General features: G+C 38.1%; 2 protein-coding genes across 4 annotated transcripts in view; one reads left to right on the plus strand and one right to left on the minus strand.

The window, feature by feature from the left end:
• LOC113607604 (uncharacterized) overlaps positions 1 to 16,393 on the minus strand; it is a 118,584-nt gene that overhangs the window by 100,954 nt on the left and 1,237 nt on the right. The gene's annotated exons all lie outside the window — the stretch shown is intronic.
• Positions 990 to 10,849, plus strand: MTRF1L (mitochondrial translation release factor 1 like). Of its 3 annotated transcripts, none has more exons than XM_027083090.1 (7): positions 1,005 to 1,415; positions 4,007 to 4,086; positions 5,924 to 6,107; positions 6,576 to 6,739; positions 8,270 to 8,387; positions 9,573 to 9,709; positions 10,466 to 10,849. In XM_027083090.1, exons 1-7 carry the CDS (start codon positions 1,163 to 1,165, stop codon positions 10,664 to 10,666), a joined length of 1,137 nt encoding a protein of 378 aa, XP_026938891.1. In that variant the 5' UTR covers positions 1,005 to 1,162; the 3' UTR covers positions 10,667 to 10,849. The 3 variants fall into 3 exon arrangements, with proteins under 3 accessions (XP_026938892.1, XP_026938891.1, XP_026938896.1); XM_027083095.1 differs by having other exon boundaries at positions 1,192 to 1,306; XM_027083091.1 differs by lacking the exon at positions 10,466 to 10,849 and having other exon boundaries at positions 990 to 1,415; positions 9,478 to 9,691.

The raw sequence follows: 16,393 nt of genomic DNA on the forward strand, positions 1-16,393 counted from the left end.
AGAATGACTTAACCTTGTCAAGGGTTCCCGTATTTTACCATTTTTTTACAAGAATAAGTAAGAAGATTTTGGGTATATTAGGTCTCTGTACAGTTACACCACCACTTAGTAAATCCTGCTCAAACCAGTTAGGTAGTGGGAGTTCCCAGATTGGACGTTCAGCCCTTGCATTCTCAGGCCTGTCTAGATTGTATTAATCCCTCATATACATTCCTCTGGTGGGCTATGAAAAGGTCTTTTGAAAAATGCAAAAGCATTATACCAGTAAACTTCAGTATTCCTGGCACTAATCCACTCTCAAGTTTGGGGGTGGAGGTTGGTGGTTTTGTGGGGACGGGGCTAGCGGAGGCGGGGCTCTGAAGGCTTTGCTGGGCTGTGATTAGTTGCAACACGGAACGGCTCAACCACCTTAAAAAGTAGCTGAGTAACAACGAATAAGTGAGAATGGGCATGAGACTCGGTGTGGAAGGAAGCCGTTTTAAAGCAGGTAAATTAAGTGGTAGATAAAGGGCAGGAAAGCAGACTGCTAAATCACTCCGTGGTTGCCTTCGAGTCTACCTGTCACGTCTTTGTTAATACGAACCTTAACCACCGTCGAAAAGAGAAACATGAGCAGGAAAATTGGAAGAGTAAACACACGTACACACTGATAACCATCCTACAATTCGCTCTTGGAGACGACAGACCAGGCTGGCAAGAGAGAGGACATCCGTGCTGTAACCTCAGCCCCTCTAGCGGACAGTAGGCTGCCCCCCGTTGCTGTACTTTAAATCCTCACTGAGAGGCTGGCAGACAAATCTCCGACGTCAGTAAATGTAGTGACAACCTATTGCTTTCTCCTTCCGGTCTAACACTCCGCCCCAGCTCGTTCAAGGAGGCGTGTCTGACCTTGCCTTTAGAGGAGGTGCCCGAGGTCTCTCGGACCCTCCCCTATCGCTTCCAGCTCTGCCCCTCAACTTCCGGCCTCCGCAAATAATACGGCGTTTAATAATAATTGGCCGGAAGTTCCCAACCAGGCTTCCGGGAGGCCCTTTTAAACCTGCGCGTGCGCCAGACGGGGCTTGGCTAGGTCTCGCCCCTATTGCCAAGCTGCGCAGTGTCGCGAGACTTGCTCCGTCCGGAACTTCCGGCTCTTGTCCGCTTCGGACGTCCGGCTGTAGCTATGCGGTCAAGGTTTCTTCGGAGTGCTTTTCGGTGGGCCCGGCAGGCTGCTGGCCCGGCCCGCCGACACGTTAGCTGCGGTAGCCTTCCACTGGAAGAGCTATTCGCCCGCGGCGGACCTCTACGGACCTTCCTCGAGCGCCAGGTAGGGTCTGAAGTCCAGTTGCAGGTCAGGCGGCCTGAGCTGGTGGCAGTGGCCAAGCTTCTGAACGAGAAGGAACAGGAACTGCAGGAGACCGGGCACCTGCTACATGGTAAGGGCCGGGCCTAGGGGAGCGGAATTCAGAGCAGATTCTTGACTCTTCATTTGCCCTTGCCACTAAGCCGCTGCTCAGATGTCCACACTCTCTCCGAGTCTGAAGTCTGCTCGGTTGCAACCCTTTTTGATTGCATCAGAGGTCAAGGCATCTGTATGTGAGTTCTGGTCCCATCCTCTCCTTGGGCTCCCTTGACAGTGCTCTGCGCCCTTTTACAAAACTTAAGTTGACCTTTACTGGTTGCGTATTTAATAGCAGGAGATTAGCTCGCCAGACAAATAAGGCACTAGTCCTGTTATGGGCTCGAGAGCAGTGTTTCTAAGTGTGGTACAGGGACCACCCGCAAAAGTGACAGGAGAGGTTCGTGCTAAGTAAACCCAGACTCGGAATCTGAGACCTAGAAACATGCGGTTTTAACAGATTTCCCAAGTGATTCATGTCCATTCGAATCTGGATGGGGCCTATGTTTCTGCATTTGCACAAGCTTCTGGGGATGCTTAGTTGCTGGTCTGTGGCCCACACTTTGGAAAGGCTCTAGAGAGGGTCACAATCTATTGGGGGCAAGAAAGTTAATTATAATACAGATGATAAGTAAAAATATTTATCAATAAAGACCTAGGAGAGCAAGGAGAACTTGTTGGGAAAGACTTGTACAGGGATAAAGGCCCACCCTTAGATGATTTAATAATAATTTAACCTTTATTGATCCTTTGCCATATTCCAGGCTTTGCTTAGCTTCCTTTATCTAACAACTCATACAATTCACGTAATAAATTATGAAGTAGGTTCTATTAGCCTCATTCAACAGAAGAGGAACCTCAGACATAAAGATAAAATTACTCAGCTCGGGTGACACCGTTTGTAAGGAATGGAGCTTGGATAGGACTGACCCCAAATCTCATGCTCTTAATCACTGAACTCTGTGTTAACCAAGAAAGGGGAGGTTGGAACCACTTTGTAAGGGGGCTCAAGTACTAACCTACAAAGTTTGATTTCATCCTGTTGGCAGAAGCCAGCCAGCAGAAGCTTTCAGATTGGGAGTGAATGATAGGAATAGCTTTCTTGCTTAGGAATCTTGATTCATGGCAGTTTAGAAGCAGCCTGGAATAGGACTGAAGATGCCATGGAAAATGGGAGACTAATGCAATTGTATAGTTAAGACATAGTATCCTTTGGGAAAAAATTAAATTGGTTTCATTCCTTAAGCCAAGCTTAAAGTCCAAGTAGCAGCCACAAAGCCTTAATATTAAAAAATACATTTTTATATTGATTACATGTTGAAATTGGTAGTGTTTTGGGTATACTGCATTAAATAAAATGTAGTATTTAAATTAGATTACTTCTACACTTTAGTTCCAATCTCCTTAGCCTTACCAGAACACCGCATTTCAGAGCTGAAAGGCCCCTTAGAGATCATCCAGCTCAGATCTTTCATTTTATTCTTGAGATTACTGAGACTCAGAAGTTAGGTGTGTTGCCCTAAGAGAACCTTGGTGGTTGAACTAGGGCTAGAATTCATTTTTCCTTTTTCTAATTAAGCACATTTTACATTTCACCAAATTCTTGCCAAAATAATTCCCTGCCATTCCACCAACACTCCCTATATTCGCCTATCTCAGTTTTGCTGTTTTCATTCTCTCTCCTTAATTCTTTCCTTTTTCTGCCCATCCCCAAAACAAAAAATCTTTCGGCATGCTGTTATTTTAGTATTTAATCACTTAATGTTTTAGGTTATTTTTTGTGAGTTTTTCTCCCCTAGAATAATATAAAGAAAGTAAAATGATCTAAAATCCTGCCTTGAGGGCAGGTCTTAACATATTATCCCCAGCTCCCAGCATATTGGCTGTTAATACATGAATAAACATTCCAGCTGATAGAGTTTGTTCTTTCAACAGAAACAGAAAATTGTAATAGCTAAGAAAATTTCCGCCTGTCTCCTTTCTATAGGCTGCATGTGGTCCATAGGATAGAGGAATGAGGAGGTATATTTTGTACAGTAAAAATGAAAACTGAAAGATGAAATAAGAATTAGGTAAAGCCTGAGAGAGAAGACTGCTTCATGTAAATATTCTGTCAGTATTAGGCTGGGTCTAAATGTTTATTTAGGTGGACACTTTTATATTAATGAAGCATTTACTAGTAAGACAAATAACTTCCTACTTTTTAACTCAGTTTTGGTCTAACTGGTGGTACCTTCTCTTCCCCTTCCGGCCTTTCTAACTAGCTCAGTGTATTCATTTGTTATTGTAGAGTCTGAGTTGGAAAACTAAAAGCATATTTGTTAATATGAATGTTTTGGGGAGGCAGAATTATAGCAAAGCTTTGTAGCTTCTTTATATTTTTCTAGAGATTCTTTTTATTTTGAACATATACTTCTGTCATCAGGAAAAACTTAAAAAAATTTTTTTTAACTACATGCTTTTGAAAACTAATGCATAATATGCTTTAAATTAATAACAGTTATTAAAAGGACAGGATAATTATTATTTTTCCCTTAAGCTACAATAACAATAAAACTATTACCTTGAATTCTGTTAGCAATTTAATACTAATTAAGGAAAACTTAACCTGCTGCCTTTTTTTCTTAGATGAAAATGAAGACTTAAGGAAACTTGCAGAGAGTGAAATAACTTCATGTCAGAAAGAAATAGCTCAATTGAAGCATCAGGTATGGTATTTGTGCAAGGAATAAAGCATCCGTGCATGCTATTACTTCTAATGTATTTTATTAGAAGTTTATAAAAGCAAGTCAAGAACTAAGCAGCTTGCTAGTATTTATAATTATAAACTGGTTTTTAAAGAAGGAAAAAGCATACTCCCCATGGCCCTATTTTTTATCATACTAAAAGGATTGTATTGATAGAACTCTGAAAGAAAGATGACTGTCACACTAATAGGATTTGCCAGAAAGGCAGTGAAATGTTGGTAGTGTATTTTCCATCTTTTGTTTTTTGAAGAGAGGTGAGGATGGGGATGGACAATGAGAAGAAGAGGTTATGGAGCGATGGTAGGAGGAAGCAGGAACATTTCTTTATCTTTGTGTCTCTGACACTATTACAGTGCCAGCCTAGAATAGGCCCTTAGAATTTTTAAAATGGAATTGCATTGCTTTGGCTTTATATCTAGGAGAACTGCAGAATATATGGAGTTAGACGAAGGATCATGAAATTAGATCCACTTTTCATTAATTCTGTAAAGCATAGCTTAAAGGTTTACAGCAGATATATCTGGAAATATAAGTGAAAGAACATGATAAGGTGAGGAAGGATCCTGGAAAGGAGGTGCTTAATTTAGAGATTCCCTTTATCCAAGTGTAGAACTTACCAAAAATTAATGTCCCCACCACCAGTCTAGAAAAGTTCCACTATAGAGTGAAAGGTTTCATGTAGCTTGCCTTCTACCCATTTTCTAAATTTTTTGTGACGTAGAAGGACATACGTATTAATGGTTTCTGTTCATTGGCTAGTAATTAACAGATGTAAACTCTATCATGTTAGTTCAAGATTTGAGTGGTCACATTCTATTGGCACAGGCCAGAGAGATGGAAAAGTAGGAAAGCAAGTATAGCTCCTGACCAACACAAAGTGATACTTCAGAACTCGGGTAGCCTTGGGTTCAAATTCTGGCTCTTCCGCTTTCTAGCTGTAGGATACTGGGCAACTAGAGTTAAACTTCGTTTTCACTTCTTAAGGTGGAGCTGTTAATAGAACCTGCCCAGGATGTTTTAAGAATTAAAGTACGTAGAGTGCTTAGCAGAGTGCCTGTCAATATTAAAGAACCAATACATGTTGGCAGCTTTTTTTCTTAATTCACCTCATCTAAGAAGTCTTTTTTCTGTATCTCATTAATAAGTACATACTGCAGTGTGAAACACAGAATTGTAATGAAAGGAAGACTGATTTAGGCACGAGGGTCTGAGTTCTTGTGCCTGTTTGGGCAGTAACTAACGCGTGGCTCTTTAACGAGTCATCTCACTTCTATTCTCATTTTCTTTTACTTGTAAAATGAGGGAATTGGACCAGATCTTCTCTAAAGGCCTCTCCAGTTCCAAAATGGCAAGTTTCTCTTCCATGTTGAAGAAGCTTCGAAAAAAATGCAAATGCAATTTGAGTGTTTTTTTCCTGCCATACTAGGCTATAAATTTCCAGGGACAGAGCTAGAATCTTTTTGTATGCTGTACACAATATAGTGTACTACTCACAGCAAGCACTGAATTATTAACTGAGTAGAGAACAGATATGTATACATGAACACCTGAAAGAAATAGAAACACCTGTAAGTGTCAAATGAACATATATAGCATTTATAATGTAGTTATAACATTAATATTTTTGGAAATTATGCATTATATGGTTCTAATTGGCAAGATAACTGAACAGTAATCAGCAATATTAAATTATTTGCTTAGGGAAACTTTAAATTAAATATTTAAAATCCTACATCTAATCATTGAGGGTTTTTTTTAAGTCTTAATTATAGGAGGGGTGATATTTTTGTATTTGCAGATTATCTTACTTTTGGTTCCCTCAGAAGAAACGGATGAAAGTGATTTGATCCTGGAGGTAACTGCAGGAGTTGGGGGTCAGGAGGCAATGTTGTTTACCTCAGAGATATTTGATATGTATCAGCAGTATGCTGCATTTAAAGGATGGCATTTTGAAACCCTGGAATATTTTCCAAGTGAAATAGGTCAGTAAACTGTTTTGAAAAAGTATAGATTTAATTTATCTATCTACATATATTTTAGGAAAGGGTTGGAAAGTTCATGACTAGGCTTTATAATTTATAAGGATGCTTAAGTAGTTTTATGCTTATCATTTACTTAATAATTTTGAATGCAAATATATCAAGTTTGAAATGGCCTATAAAACATTAGTCATTCAGTACTAACCACTGAATGACTAATAGTCTTTTAAAAGTGGTCCTTTAGAGGTGTTACTGAACAGTTAACACCATAAATGCTTTATGTTTAATAATTATATGAAATAAAGATATTAAGTGAATATCATAGACTTGTTAAAGGTTTTCAGTATGTTTTATAACCAATATGCTTATTATGTAGCTCTTTTAAATATATTTCAAGATGGTAGAAGTGATGGTCAGTTGTTATAAGTGGTAGGAAAAATAAAATAATTCCCTTTTCCCAATGTTTTCAAGGTGGCCTTAGACATGCATCTGCCAGCATTGGGGGTTCAGAAGCCTACAAGCACATGAAATTTGAAGGAGGTGTGCACAGAGTACAGAGAGTGCCCAAGACAGAGAAGCAAGGCCGCATCCACACCAGCACCATGACTGTGGCGATCTTACCCCAACCCACTGAGGTGAGGCACCACAGGCCCCTCTCCTTGGAATCCTGGGACCAGCACAGTGCCTCCCCCAGAGTAACACTCACTTTACTGAATTGAGTGTCTCTTTTGCATCATGTATTTTGAGTTGTTTTTACAAATACATTCTCACAGTCCAAAAAGTATGATTTTAACAGTAAATGGTAAGAATTAAGGATATACAAGTGATCTAATCTTACATTGCCTATTTATTATTTTTTCTCCACCACTAAGCTTCAAGTAGCTATTTTGAGACCATGTACAGGAGAAACGATATTAAATAGAGCTCGAGAGTGATTACCTTTATAAAGAGCTCGAGAGTGACTTGTTCCCAGAACATTAACAGCGAGAATCCTGTTTTGACAAAGGATAACTATTACTTAACAAAATTGCTGCTTTATAACCCAATCATATTAAAATGGAAATATATTGCTACAGTGTTCATAATGAGTATACTTTATTTTCACAGATAAATTCTCAGACTGTATAATATTTTTAAGGTAGCTTAGTTGGGAAGTTCTATTTTGCTTATATCCCTTCTGCTGAAAAGTGATAGGAAATATATGACTTGTTTTTCAGAATGGAGTATGAATGATTTGAGAAAGAAGTTTGAGTGTTTCTCTCTAATAGGGTTAATGGAGTTCCTTTCTTCATGTCTAAGTTTTATGTGAAGCCTAGATGAGCAACAGAACAGTTAAGGGAGAGAGTGAAATGGGATAGATGGGAGGAGCCACGCCTAGATATAGTCACTTTGGCTTAAGCATCTTGGAGATGTAAGGAGTTTTCAGAAAAAGATGGAGACTGAAGACTGAGGTCCATATGTCATCTCATTTCATTCTTCCAGCAACGGTAAGAAGGAGCCACCCAGGGAGACATGGAGGGCCTGTGAATGATAGGATTCCTGCTCCTGGGGTTGAGGACATCTCACAGACTGGGCTGTAATGGTTCATGAAAGAGCTTTTTAAATACAGTGCTTTGGATGGTGACTCGCAGGACAGGGCATTATCCTGATGTCAGACCCCAGTGTATTTATGAATTGAGTCTACACCCTTGACTTCTTTGCCTTTAACATTTCCGTTTGTCTCTCCTCTGCCTCTAAATATGTTTAAATCCTCCTTTATTTAAAATTAAACAAAATAAAACCTTCCTATAGTTCTTAAGCTCGTGTCATTTTTTTTCCCCTCTGCTAAAGTCAAATCATTTAGCTATTATATTCACATTTCTATTACTCACATTTCTGAGTTCTGCTCTTGGTAAAAAGAGGGTAATTACAGAGAAGTCCAGTTTTTGAGGATGAGGGAGGGTTTGTTTTTCTTTTACCTTATGTTTTGATAATGTGCTCTTCCAATAAGAAAAGTTTAAAAAATGGTATCCTTCCAACTACTTTCTGTTCCTAAAATTAAACCTTCTAAATCTTATATAAATTCTATACATGACATGTATTTATATTTATAAATAGATAGTTCTTCCCTTTGAACAGATCATACATGTAATTTTTTTAAATCCCAACTTTTCTCTTACATATAGATTAATCTGGTGATTAATCCTAAAGATTTGAGGATTGATACTAAGCGAGCCAGCGGAGCTGGGGGGCAGCACGTAAATACCACAGACAGTGCTGTCCGGATAGTTCATCTCCCGACAGGTATGTACTTATTTCTTCAACATAAAACAATGAAGAAAGAAATCGAATTTTGAATTACTTGATTAATTTTCCACTGACACAGGTCGTCAGTTATCAGAGGAATACAGTTGTTATTTAATACTTGATTTATCTTGAATCCTTAGCTGAAACTCTGCAGGATAATTACAAAGCCAGAAAGAGGGAGGGATCTAAGCCCAGGTAATTTCCATGTTAGTGACTATATCATTAATTTAAAAAAATCCTCACAATGACGTAATATCATGGGTTCTTCTTTATCAAAAAATGGTCTAAATCACTAGTTCTTACCCTTTTTTGGAGGGAGGAGGAGATGGATTCCTTTGAGAAAATGAAAGCTTGGACCTGCTACCCAGAAAAACATGCTTATATGCAAAGTTTTGCAGGTAATTTCAGGGGCTTCTTTCCATTAAGTCCATCTGCAGACATCTAGGGGTTCTGTCTTAATTCTGGACAGTAAGGCAATGGAGCTATAACTCTATTCCTTAAGACTTCAAAATACTATTAGTGTACAATACACTATTATTAAACGTGTTTTTACTGTTGATTTACATGTGAGAAAGAGCATATGGTTAACAGACCTCCGTTGTCTAGAAAGAATACAAGAGCCGCCGACTGTAAATGATCTCAGTCATAATTCCTGTTGACTGAGAGTGGCTGATGGGAGTGCTGGGCTCATTTTCTTCTTTTTTAATATGAGGAAATCCTCACGTTAAACTTGAAGATGATGTCTTATGTAATACATATTATATAAACAGGAATAGGAAAAAAAGTGGATGGAAAGACTCAAAAATATTAATAGTGACTAACTCTGGTAATAAGATTAACTTTTATAATTCAGTTTGTATAATGAGTAGTTATTACTTTAAAAAAAAATTATGGTGACTAGCTGAAAGTACCAGAAAATAATCCATTTTAAATGACTAATGCTTATTGTTTAGTATGTATGCCTTCAATATGGAAATACTTTGAGCTATAACTCAAATTTTCAGTTTTCCGATAACTGTAAAAGTTACTTGTTAAGTTTACAGTCTTCCTTTTTTATATTAGAGTCCTATTTTTTCCCTTTATAAAGGAAGAAGAAAAAGAATGAGAAGAAAAAGGAGTATTCCTTGATAATAAATGAAGATTTCTCTATTAAAACTCTTTAATTCTCATAACACTATTCAGGTGTTGTTTCCGAATGCCAACAAGAGAGATCTCAACTGAAAAATAGAGAGATGGCTATGAAAAAGTTACGTGCAAAACTATACAGCCTGCGTGTAGAAGAAGAAACAAGTAAACGATACAATGCTAGAAAGATTCAGGTAAAACTGAAATCTTACAAATGCTTCTAAAGGATAAAAATATTTTTAGATAAACAAGGTTTTGTATGTGTTAAAATCACTTCAATGTATTTGTCGAAATTAGAGTATAATTCAAGTAGCTCAACCAAGGGCTGTACTTGTTTTATAGCAATCTTACACCTCTGCCCTGTTTTTTATATTCAGAGGTGTCTTTCTCATTCACCAAAGTTATTTTAAAAAGGTATATGGAATTCCCATTCATTTTGAATCCTTTGAAAATTATGGAAGAAAGTTGCAAAGCAAACTGAACTTACTTCCTGTTTGACATTTGACTTTATGTTAACTCCTTAGTATAACTTTGTCATCACTGATGACAACCAGATTAGTTCGCAGAGGTTATATGTGTTCAGCTATAGCATCTGAATATCAGCTGTGCGCCAGGCTGTGTGTGTGCACCATCACTGTGCAGTAGGTATTGTCTGTATTTTACAAACGGGGAAAACTATAGAGTTGAAGTAAATTACCTGAAGTCTTAAAGTATTAAATGGCAGAGAGAGGATTCAAAATTCAAGTACTAATCTGTCTGACTTTAAAGCCTATATTCTTTTCTCTCTATCAAGTTCCCATGTTACTTGAGGATTCAGAATGTTTAAAACTTGCTTCTTAACACTGTTGTAAATTATAAACCAAGAGCTTAATCTCCAGGTAAGTTAAATTTGTAGGTTTAGTTGCCCTGAATTTAACTGTATTTCATGTCTCTTTTCTTTTAATATACAGATTGGCACTAAAGGAAGGTCAGAGAAAATAAGAACATACAATTTTCCACAGAACCGGGTCACAGATCACAGAATAAACCAGTCACTTCATGATCTTGAAGCTTTTATGCAAGGAGAGGACCTACTGGATGAACTTGTACAGTCATTGAAGGATTATGCTAATTATGAATCTTTGGTAGAAATTATTTCCAACAAAGTTTAAGTTGACTTGTTATTAAAGACTTGTATAGCTTATGAAAATTCTATTACAGCAAGTCACATTGTGTACATACCAGTATTCTCTTGAAACACATGAGTTAACACAATTGGGAGTAACATGTTTTTAATACATAGGTAATTTATATGAATCGTCTCTCAATTTATCAGTAAAAAGTATTACAATATAGTCATGACTCTGGTTGTACATTTTGAACTCTTACAAGAAAGGAAAACAGTCCTTTGTTTTATGTAAAATATTTAACGAATGATCAGAAATTTGGTTTAACTCTTAAGGAAAACTTCAAACATAAAACAGTAGAAATATGACAGTAATTATTGTTATTAGTCAAGGTTCTAGTCAGGAGACAGAAACCATACCTTTAATTTGAACAGGGATAATTTTGATATAAAAAATTAACCAACGATGGGATTAGCTATTAGGAGATAAAAGGTTACTACTCTAGGACTGAGAGAGAATACCCAAGGAAAGAATACCCTTGGAAAGGGCTTCCCTTCCCTCCAGGTAGAGAGTCAGGCCTGTTGGGAGAGTAACGCTGACTAGAAGCCTAGGCACCCTGTGGCCCAGCCAACTTGACACATAAAATTAACCATCAGTGTCCCAAGAGCACCCCTGGCAGCTGTGCATAGAGACAGAAACAAAAGAAGCCCCTTCCTCGTGCACTGTCTGTCCACTTACCCTACTGACAAAGCTTAACATGGTACCAGCCGGCAAAGGAGAAATGTTTATAGGTCCAGCTCCAATATCACAAAGTAAGGCAATAAATCGGTAACTGGCACAACCATACTCATTGCTTAGTTTCAGTAATTGAAGTTATAAATATGTTACACTTCACCCTTAAATATTTCAGCTTGTATGTAAAAAAAAATGACACTGTTCTACTTAATCATATACTATCATCACACCTAACAAAATTCACAGTAATTCCCTAACATCTTCAAACACCCAATTCAAGTTTTCCCCAGTTCTCCCCGAAATGTTTTAACTGGCTTCTTCAAACCAGGATCCAATTAAGAATCACAGATGGGAATACGTGATTATATTGCTTAAATTTCCCTTATTCTAGAACAGCCCTGCCAAACGCTGCCCCCTTTTTTTCATGACACTGCACTGAATTTTCATTTGAGAAGGCGAGACTATTATGGGTCTCGTCATTTGTTCCTCAAGTCACAGTAGTTCCTGCAAACTGAAAGTTAAGAGCTTAAGACTAGGTTAGTTTTGCATAGTCCTTCCCTTTCCTGTGACTTGGCATTTTTGTCATTAAAATATACAGTTAAGTAAGCCAGCCTGAATGCTCTGATATGCTAAAATGTATTAGATTCGCTAAAAAATGACTTCACCCTTGTGAAATAAGAATTTGTTGAAAGTGAGCTTAAAGCTAAATCAGTATAGTCTTTTTTTCTATCATAACATTTAAAAAGTTGTTCTTTTTTCCCTGGCAATCCTGGTTATGATTAGCTTTTTTCTGATAAGCCTGACTTCAGAGAATTGAGCCTGAGAGGGAAGGCGAGCACAAGAATGTCTGCCTGAAGCTGTACAGCTGGTAAAAGACTTCTTGGTGTTGAGAGCAACAGCAAATAAAGTAGTGTGCTTGAGAAATAGACCCCTCCATGGTTCTCCCATGGTGTGTGCTTCACTGCAAAAAGCAGTCATAAATTCAAGCTGTTTAACTACAAAAAAGGAAAAGAAACAGGACATGTCAGTTACCCCATAAAAAAAGTGAGAAAAGCTAGAAATGCTGGCTCGAGAATATTTTGAAAACATGAGGTAAACGAAGAACTACAATTATGAAGAGCTCTACCTAGTGGATGATGAATAAATGTCAAATTTATGGTAGTTACAACAAGGTGGGATTTCGAGAGAAACAAAAGTGATTTCACTATTAAGGTTATATGATTGAAATGTTAAAGTATTAGGAGACATTTAGTTAACTCTCAAAACTGCACATTTTTTCATGTGTTTGAGTCAACTATTAATTTTTATAAACGTACTACATAAATTCAAAAGTACATTATTGTCAGGCAGTTGTTTCCTCTTTAAGTCAACATTTATTAGCCAAATTCCCTTTAAAGCCCCAGCATGTGCTAAATTTCAGAGTAATTTTATATTGATAATTTCTCACCTTATTGCTCTAAAAGGGAGGTGTAGAAAAACCATTAAAGACAGTTAAGAATTTAAGCTGGCCAAAGGTTATCAGATACATCAGAGAATTTTAATTTGAAGAGTATCCCTCTACCCTGTAATGTTCTGCTCACGAAAGCCATTCTGTTCTGCCTTCACAGGAACAGCAGATGAATGCCCCTCTTAGTGACCTAAGCAACTCAAGAATACAGCAAGACGCGTCATTCAGCAGTCATCATCACTGAGCACAAGGCTCAATGCAAGCCTGTGTCTCCCAGATTTACCACTTTCCCCTTGGGTCTTTTGGTTTCCTTTTTGAATGAAAGGGACACAGCTACAGGTTATTAAATATTACAGTATACTGTTATTCAATTTCTCTTTACCTCCTCTAACAGGTAATAATTAGAAAAGTTGCACTGAGATTATGAAAGGTCTCGAATGTTGTATTTCATTCTGTGAACAAGGGAGAGCCAAAAGTCTACTCATTCTGTCCCCATCCCTCTCCAGTCCCTCCCTCTCTGCACCACAGGAAAAGAAAGTGTGAGAGCTGTACTAATGAAGGTGGGAAAGAACCTTCCGTGAATTTTCAAACTTCCTGCCCATTAGAACATCACAGTTGGTTAGAAAAAAATTATCATAATACTTTGGTAATGTTAACAATATAACTTTAAGATATGTATCACCATGTGCCTTATGAACACCTGTGGAGTAACTGACAAATTCTGGTCTGTGAACTGACATTGGCTTACACTTCACTAATCTAAATTAGTTATTCCTGTATGATCAAATGTAATTTTTGGAACCCAGCAAAAGGTAAGAATAGAGCAACAATTTTGGCGTGAAGCTTACTAGAACCCTACGTCTAACATTTTAAGGGCCTTAGAACTTTGTAGCTGTTTGCACAAACTATGCATCTACACAGCTACCTGAATTATAAAGCACCCAATGTCGCTCCCACCTGCCTTTGCCTTCCCTGCCCTCTCTTCCTAAAACACACAATTACCTCTACAGACTTCAAGGTCCAACCCAAAGGGAACTTTTGCACTATGCAGTCAACTGCTCTTCATTAGTATTCCACAGCCCTTTACACAACAGTATGAAAACACTTATGGCAAGGCAGTAAACTCACTGGGTTACTCCTGTCTCAGGTTTGTGTGCGTAATAAGGAAAAGGGAAAGGGTGGTCAGGAAATGGAATGTATTATTAACCCTTTCACATCATTTCATTAGTGGACAAAACTGTTTTCTTCATTCTTGTCTCTTCAACACCTAACTTCATGGCACTAAAAAGATGTCTAAAAGGCAGTTAGATCTAAAATTATTTGTCTAGAAATCTGGTGTATTGTTCAGGAAGAACCAAAACTGAACTTCATTTCAAAACGGCCTACAACATCAGTTAATCAAAACTCATTCAGCCAGAATGGAAATTTTAAAGACGTATAAATAAAAAATCACTATGTCTAAAATGAAACGTCATATTCCTCTATAACCCGTTTCTCGTTGTGTGATCTCAGTTTCTTTCACGGCACTACCATTCTCCCTCTCTCAAAATTAAATTGTAGTCATCGTCGATTCCTCTTCCTTATATGCAGTTTACTGTAACGCCTACTCTCCTAAATACCCTAAACTTCACTGATTCCGTTACCACCACTATGGTCCACAATTGCTTCTCCTGGACTACTTTAATAGTCCCCTGCATCCTAACTCTCATTCAGGTCACACATACATAACTGCCAGATTCATCTTCCTAAAATGCAAGGCTCTGATCTTGTCACCCTTCTACTCAACAACTTAATAGGTTCCCACTGCCTCCCAAATAAAACTCCAACTCTGAAGTATGCACGCAGCACATCCGTATCCCTACCAGCATCCTTTCGTATTAGCCCACTTTACATACCACCCCTTTATGTCACATCAAATTAATTTTTCTTGATAAACCCTCCTGCACTTAAGCTTGCCCCCATTTCGTTCCTATGCCAGGGAAGGCCACTCTCCTCCCCATTCCCTTAAAAGACATCCCCAACAGCAAAGGTTCACGTCTAGAGGCAACCTCACTCCCCAGGGGATACGTCTCTATGTTTGGAGACAGTTATCACAACTTGGGGTGGGGGGGCAGGGGGAATTAGAGGTTAAGGCTGCTGCTACACACCCTACAATGCACAGCATAGCCTCCACAGCAAAGAATTCTCTGGCCCAAAATGTCAGTAGTGCTGAGGTTGAGAAACCCTGTCCTACAGAGTAATCTCATCCTGGCATACAGCAGTAACTCCGCTGTTCTATAAAAATTCCCACGGTAACTAGACATATTTGACTCATCCAGTGTTCACAGCTGTATTTTGTACACCTTATCTCCTCCCCCCTGTACTCATGATGCTTTTTATTCAAAGATTATTTACTAAGCATCTATGTCTATTAGGTGGCTGGCCCAGATAGGAAGCAAAGGGGCAGGTACCACATCCCAATTATTTCCAGACATTTCCAAGATGTCTTGCATGCTGTAGATCTGCAATAAGGATTTGGTGAGAATAAGGGCAATTCTCTCTGCGCTTCATTTTGCACCTAAAAACTCAGCAATTCTGATTGATACTGATTTGTAGGAAAAAAGAGGTACATATATCTGTTGACATCGAGTAAAATTCAGAATAGCCCTTTCTAAATTTCTCACTAAAAATGAAACTAACAGGCACTCATGAACCTACTGAAAAAGTTAAAAGTTAACTCTCAGTTAAGAATAATATTTCAACATAATTAAAGCTCTAAAAGTTAAAATCAATATTAAAGAAAAAGACTAACAAACTATTCCAGCATGCAATAAAACATGCTTCACTCTTTATATTACCTTATATTACAATGGTAATTTTAGTTTTTCCAATATCTTAGCCTTTTTCTGAAAATAAATTTTAAAAATAACTGCTGGAGCATACCTTTTAAGCTGTGGTTAAGATTCAAAGGTTGTAGTCCAGGTGCTCAATTAATTTAATGAGAACCCCCCTCCCCTCAAATTTCACATATTTGCATCTAAAAATAAAAAAGGTGAATAAAGATGATCTCTGAGGTCAAATGGGAAAGTAATATGAAAACGTACTTATAAGCAATCAAGCCTCCCACAAGTACTATTACTCCTCAGTATAACACAGAGGAAAGAGGAAAGTATGTGGACTTATCCTAAGACTGGTGGTTCTGTGGGAATGAACTTACACTTTTAAGCACAATCAGAAAATGAAAACCCTAAGGTTACTGGGAGAATTAAAGGCTAATTTTACAAAGTGCCTAGTAGATAAAAAAGCTACCATCGCTTTAATATTCATTCAACAAATCACTCTCTTGCTAACATTCCTCCAACAGTTAACCAAGTCCTACAGGATCTGGCTTCTACCTATCTGACCTCACCTCCTACAGTCTTTTGCTCTGTAGGCTCTAGACTTCCTTCTAGCCCTGGAAGAAGCTATGCGCCTTCAGTCTCTTTCCTCTGCTTACTATGCAGATCTCTGCATTGCCAGCTGAACATTCGGATCTTGGTCCAAAGCCTCAGAAACCTTCCTGACCACCCAAAGTCCTTAACCCTGCCCCTACTGCCCATTCTCTACCCCCT

The sequence above is a fragment of the Aethalodelphis obliquidens genome, unplaced genomic scaffold (genome assembly GCF_003676395.1).
Source record: "Aethalodelphis obliquidens isolate GAN/ISIS:26980383/991018 unplaced genomic scaffold, ASM367639v1 scaffold3, whole genome shotgun sequence".
Classification (NCBI taxonomy): Eukaryota; Metazoa; Chordata; class Mammalia; order Artiodactyla; family Delphinidae; genus Aethalodelphis; species Aethalodelphis obliquidens.

Coding starts and splice junctions, on each gene's coding strand:
- MTRF1L (XM_027083090.1), top strand. CDS start 1,163: ATGCGGTCAAGGTTTCTTCGGAGTGCTTTTCGGTGGGCCCGGCAGGCT. Junction 1,416..4,006: donor GACCGGGCACCTGCTACATG/GTAAGGGCCGGG, acceptor TTTTTTTCTTAG/ATGAAAATGAAGACTTAAGG. Junction 8,388..9,572: donor GATAGTTCATCTCCCGACAG/GTATGTACTTAT, acceptor AACACTATTCAG/GTGTTGTTTCCGAATGCCAA.